This window comes from Rutidosis leptorrhynchoides, chromosome 1, assembly GCF_046630445.1.
Source record: "Rutidosis leptorrhynchoides isolate AG116_Rl617_1_P2 chromosome 1, CSIRO_AGI_Rlap_v1, whole genome shotgun sequence".
Classification (NCBI taxonomy): domain Eukaryota; kingdom Viridiplantae; phylum Streptophyta; class Magnoliopsida; order Asterales; family Asteraceae; genus Rutidosis; species Rutidosis leptorrhynchoides.
Window position 1 is genome coordinate 358,550,734 of NC_092333.1, and position 6,553 is coordinate 358,557,286.

A 6,553-nucleotide genomic window follows, 5' to 3' on the forward strand; every position below is an offset into this window, starting at 1 on the left:
AGCAAGCTTACTTGCAATATAACATATTGCATGATTAATGTGTAAGCACACATTAATGTCCAACACATGCACTAGGGAAGAACAATCTCTAGTTGGGACTTGGTGACCATCCTAAATGTATCTAAGTGTATTTTAGGATTACAAGTCTTTACTAGTCATACTTAAAAATATTGTTCTTCATTTTGCCTTAATTTGTCACTAAATATTCTTTAATTGTAGTTAGTGTTCTAGTGACATTAGCTTATGTGTGTTGGTACTTGGTGATCATCCTAAGAATGTCTAGACAAGTTTTAAGATCACAAGTTATTGATTAACACTTATGTGTTATGCCTAATCATGGTTAATTTATCATTAAGATGTAATTAAGCGTAATTAAGCAAGATTAGTATTTTTATGACCAAGACTCAATTGAGTATGGAAATGACATCTATTCTAAGTGTGTTAAGAAAGGTTTCATGAATTATAGATGTCGGGAAGTGTTCAAACTAAATTTGCTCAAAAATGGTGACAGAGAATTCTGCGGTCGTACTACGGTTGACCGTGGTGGCAGCCGTACAACTTGTTTTCACAAAACTGCATTGCAGATTTAGTCTGGGCTTCTACTGCTAAGTATACGGTCGACCGTACTTTGACCGTGTACTTTAATGATCTTTATTTTCATTCTATAAGTTTTGTTTGACTTGGTCATTTGCAAGATCAAGTATGGATTAGTGAACTTGCGTGTTTTTTGTTAAGATGTCGATAATCACTTATGCAAATGTATGTGTCATCATCAAAACATATTCTTTGGTTAAGCATCATACTTAACTTCATCGGTTAGTCCATTAACCCACATTCAACCAACAAACTGCTCAACATTTATACCAAACATCCTAGCTATCTCCTCGTTACTCATAGTATGTACAATTTCTCCTACTTCGACATCATATTTCAACGAGGTGATCATTTTACCTTGATTGTCCAAAAAATATGTTAACTTCTGAATATCAACGGAAACAGGTTTAGAGAAAAGTACCTCCTGAATTTGACTTACATTCTCAGGACCATCAGACGATGAGCTTGAGTCAGAAGAGGCTTCACTTTCTGTCGATCTCAGATTATCTTCAACATTTTTCAATCTAATAGTACCATCTTCATCATCAACACAGAGTTTATCCTTGAACCTCCTCTCACGTCAATCCATATGTAAGATTCTTTTCGCTTGTTTCTTAGTCAGCTTATTAACCTCCTCCGATTCCTTCTTCGAATTCTCAAGCTCATAAGTCAGTCTTTAAAACTTAGCATGCAATTCATCAATCGTCTTGTTCTTCTGTTTGTTTGATGACTTAATTTTATCGCACTTAGAAACAAGAAACAATACCATAGATTGCAGATTGAGAACCTTTTTTATGTAATCAGCATTGCTACCCGACTGTGGAATAGATAAAGCAGTTGAGCCCCGAGCCTGAGATTGTATCGGAGCTTGTTGTGGTGGTGCAGTTGGTTGTGGTTGAGTTGGTAGTACAAGTGGTGTTGGTTGTAAATATTGTATCTTTTGAGAAGCCGAAGAAGAAGAAGAAGAAGAGAACACATCACTTTTTTCTGGACATGGTATCGTGACCTCTTCAATCTATCTCTTATCAGCTCAACCGGTGTCACCTCCTTCCTTTTTAGTGACAACAGAATATCCCCGTGTTCATCAACACCTAGTTCTTCCTCCAAACTCAGATCATCAATCTCATCAACGTTCGGAACAGACTCCGACCCAGTAGCACCTTCATTTACCTCTTCTTCATCAGATTCTGTAAGAGTCGATGCAACATCCTCCTCATTCGAATCACTATCATCATGTCTTCATTTCTTTTTCTCTGGAGCAACGTAGTCTGGCTTGAGCAGATGACCAAACAAAGTTCTGTTTGCATGTGTGTCCTTTCCTTTGTAAAACTTCAAGCATCTAACCGCCTCATCAATCATAATATGAAGTTTAATAAGATCCTCCGGATCCCTAGTTTAGCCCGTCGTGTTGAGAATCGATAATTAGCTGAAAGAATCGAGGATAAAGAAGATATGAATCGGACTTGAACTTCATGTTCTCCACCATATAGTCAAAGATCATCCCCGAAAAGTTAAAAGGTATGTTCAGAATAAGAGCCACCTTTACAGATTGCATGACAGTGTTTAACTCGTCATGGCCTTCTCTCCTAGAACTCAAGCAGTGAAGGATTACGTGAGCCAAATACTTGAAAGCCGGATAGAAACCCAACTTTAGCATCTTCGACTTAGTAATCTCTCCAGTGAACGTACATCTTTTCATATATCCCGTCACCAGTCCCATGTTCAGTTTGCTCTTCATCTCTGGTGTATCATCAAAACCCTAGAGTCTTCTGAAGTGACTCTCAGTAACCACAACAGGTCTACCCTGTACCACACTCTCAATAACGTCTACCCTACGGTCACCTTCTTGGGTCTTGAACAGTGTAGCATTCTTCCAGAATTCTTGTTGATGAGACCTGTAAGGAGGCACATCATAAGAAATGGCCTTATAGATTCTGGACCGAGGGAGAAAATCCATCATACCATAATAATCACTCAGCATTTCACACTTATTCCGATTAGCCGACATATTGTTGTTCTTGCCGACTTGAAGCTCGTTGTTGTGCTCTGAGGCTTTCTTAGATCAAGAATTAGTCACTCTCTTGGTCTTTGGACGCTTTTCAGCAGAAGTCTTTTGAGCATGACTACCGGAACCGGATCCGGATCCTACAACATCAGTAGTTAATATCGTGTTGGGAGCAGTAGCAGATGGAGTTCCAGACATAATGAATCTGAAAATAAACTTTAGATCTGGCAAAAACCAACACTTAGACAAAAACATTGAAGTTAGGGTTCTGTCCTTGCAACCGTAGGGTTTAAGTTTGTGGACACACGGTTACACTTGTAACTGGACGGATACAGTACCAACTTACACAATTACATAATGACCCTTCCAACGTGTCGGACAATTTCTCCATCTCCAATGCATACAATCGATACTTCCTAACATCCCAAAAAAACCCATGTATGCCAGCATGTTTAGCGGTCAAACGTTGCACATCTAGTGCAGTTGGAGTCCTCCAGTATTCGTTTGTGTACAAGTGAAAAACACATTTGCAAAAAGTGTTTAAACAATCATATTAGGTTTGTTAGCCCATATGCAAGTACTCATCAAAAATATCGGCCGAAGCAACATATGCTAGTTGACGTATGATGTTTTTTAAATCTTTGAACGATATTAAAACCAAGTAATCCGGTACACACGCTTTTGATAAAAATAACTAAAATACGAAGGAATTGGGGTTTGAAAAAAATTCAATATACCTTGATCTATATGAAGAAATAAAGGTTTGCTCATTCGATAACATTTACGAAAATAAATCCGTTGGAAACGTACAGTTCTCGGAGGAAAATCATTCCATAAAGTTCTTGCGGCTCTTTCACGATCTCTATATAGATATCTTCTAAGTGCTCTTGGTATGGGTTCGACTTCTTCATCATCGCTTAACTCATCCAAATTATCAAGTAATTCGAGTGCTTGGTTATAATCTAGATTATCTAGTGATTGTTAATACCGCATTTAGGTCTGGATTCGAATTTGCGGTATTGCGATTCATATTAATGTATTGGAAGTAAAAATGGTAAAATGAGATTGTATTTGGATATGGAAAAAGTGATAAAAATGAGAGTTATATTTGGATAAAATCAAGGAAATGGAGATGTATGTATATATTGTAATTAATAAAAAAAGTAAAGGTAAATGAAATAGAGGCGTTGCAAATTTCAAACGGCTAGTTTTTGGCCGTTACTCCAGTCCACAAACATTTCAAAGAAAGACATGTAATCGGACGAAAAGGAGGGCGGATGGCTGGGCGGACCCCTGGACGGGTTGTTGTCATCGGCGTCCTCCTAGGTAGACGGCTGGGCGCGACGGAAGATACCTCTGGGCCACCATGCACCAATTGTTATACGACAGACAATTGCTGCAGACATTCACAACTTCAAATATGCTTCGTAGTTTTTTTATAGGTTTCATTGTGTATAGTAGTTGTGTTACGTTTAGATACTTCTGTTGAAAAGAGAAGCATTGAAAGTTGGCCTCAATTTCAATCGTTCTTTTAATATAAATTTCATTGTGTATAGTAGTTGTGTTACGTTTAGATACTTCTATTGAAAAGAGAAGCATTGAAAGTTGGCCTCAATGCCTTATCTGGGCCCGAAACAGGGCATTACAAATAAAAGGAATTAACTACAATATATAATGGGCTGTATTGTTTTCGGCAAAGCAAAAATTTTACACATAATCTATTTAAAATGGCTTGGAGATAGGTTTGGTGATAAATTGTTAGCTTTGAATTTGACCATTTGTCTCTGGGCTTGGAGATAGGTTTGGTGATGATTTGACCATTTACTAATAAAAATCTAGAAACAGGCCCACTAACGCCTTACCTGGGCCTGAAATAGGGTATTATATTACAAATAAAAGGGCTTAACTACACAATAGATAAGATATACTGGACTGTATTATTTTTGTCTCAGATAAAAGTGAGGTCATGTGATATCTTATCTAATACGTAGTTTGCTTGCCTAACAACGTATTTTTGTAGAAAAATCTGCTTATTTTTTTTCGTCATTTCCATACAAAAAAAAAAAAAAAACATAAATGTACCTAGACATTCAGAGTATTTCACATTTATCTTTGAGTACTATAAACTCATTTGACATATGGAGTACTTTTGTTATTATATTATTTAACGTGTAATATTAAGTAAATAAATAAATAATAAATAAATAGAAAAAGGAAAAAATATATCCAAAAATGGCAAGAATACCCTTAATCATCAATCAAATTAAATATTAACAAAGCAGCTTGACTGCATTCTGCCTCAAAATACACAAATAAAAACTAAAATAAAACGTCATTAAACGACATCGTTCAGAGAAAAAGCTAGCCTACAATGAGGCTCACAACCAAATAGGTGGCGGCTCATTCAAATCTATACCCAACCCACGTTTTACTAACCCAAAAACACCACCATCTTCCACCGTACGGACGTCACCGGACCCACCACCATTACCCACCACAACAGCTGAACAAAACCCACCCGCACCGTTATGCACAAAAACTTGTCGGCTCATAGCCATAGGTGGTGGTGGTCCAGCCACCCACCTAATATGATGCTGTTGTTGTTGCTGCTGCTGTAGTACTTGTGGTTGGTTGTTGTAGTTGTTTGTCGGAAAGTGGTTTAAGTCGAGTGATAAAGACGGCGGTGATGGCGGCGGAGAAGGGAAGTTGGTTTTGGCTTTGGGACCACGGAGAGAACGGGCGGCGCCGTCATAAGCCAAGGCGGCTTGTTCAGGTGTGTCAAAAGTGCCTAACCAAACACGAGTTTTTTTCCATGGGTCACGTATTTCAGCGGCGTAACGGCCCCATGGTCTTTTTCTTACTCCCCTGTAGTGACCTGGAGATGCCATAAAACGACGTCGTTGGATGAAAGAAAAACTGAATATTTTATTTTTAGGGAGAGAAACTGGTGGAAGAGAGGCAAAGTGTGAAAAATTGAAACGGAGTGGAGAAGTGATGTGTGTAAATTTTTATTTATATAGAGCAGATAGATGGACACTACTTGATACTTGGGTATTTTGGTATATATCTTATTATTTTTGTTTTTAAAAATAAAAATGTGGGAGTATATATATATATATTACGGAGTATTACTTTTACTCCAGTATATAATAATAATAATTATTATTATTATATTATAAATTATATATATAACTTTCTATATTTCATATGAATTGTCTCTTAAAAAACACATGCTTGTAAATTATCATTACATTGTAGTTTTTACATTTTATAGTTACTCCTTACTTTTTAATTATCTTTTCGTGTTACTAAAATACATTAAGGGGTATATATAATCTTTGAAGCGCCTTCGTGACTCAATAGTTCAACTCCAATGCTTTAAGTATTGGGTATGGTTGGAGGCAAGGTTGGAGATCTCGGATCTCGGGTAGATCTCGTTTGGACATTTTTTGGAAGATCTCGGCATCTCAGAAAAATCTTGAGGAGATCTCGGATGTTGACATACGTTGACTTTTTAGTTTTTATATTAAAACTATATACAAATTAATAAGTTTATGTATATTTATATACATTTTTACAATATTTTACACGAAATTTCAATAAATGAGCGAGAATATAATTAAGAGATTTAATGAGAAAATTCGTTAAATGAGCGAGAAAAATCTAGAAATCGTGGTTTTGACCAAGTTTGACCTCGTTGACCATGAAATCTCGGGAGATGGACATCTGGTCTCAGCGGCCTTCCAAAAACGAGATATCGGGAAGAAATAAGGAGATTTACAACACTGGTTGGAGGTCAAGGGTTTGATCCCTGGCTCCGTAAAAAAGTTCGTGACGGAGACCGTCTCGTACCCGATCTACATGACCATATTGATTGATGGATCAGGTCCTCGTTATGCGGTTCGCATTTCCGCCCGAAAACGCGTGTGTGCGTGAAAAATGATCGGGTGAGTG

The 6,553-nt window shown here is 37.3% G+C and overlaps 1 protein-coding gene across 1 annotated transcript; it reads right to left on the reverse strand.

Annotated features, from left to right (window-relative positions):
- Positions 1 to 4,847: 4,847 nt before the first annotated feature.
- LOC139870828 (ethylene-responsive transcription factor ERF115-like) lies at positions 4,848 to 5,567 on the reverse strand. Its single transcript, XM_071858600.1, has one exon. It carries the CDS (start codon positions 5,485 to 5,487, stop codon positions 4,978 to 4,980), a length of 510 nt encoding a protein of 169 aa, XP_071714701.1. The 5' UTR covers positions 5,488 to 5,567; the 3' UTR covers positions 4,848 to 4,977.
- Between the last annotated feature and the right edge of the window lie 986 nt (positions 5,568 to 6,553).

What these genes read in the sequence shown, in the direction of transcription:
- LOC139870828 (XM_071858600.1), bottom strand. Translation starts at nt 5,487, where the DNA reads ATGGCATCTCCAGGTCACTACAGGGGAGTAAGAAAAAGACCATGGGGC.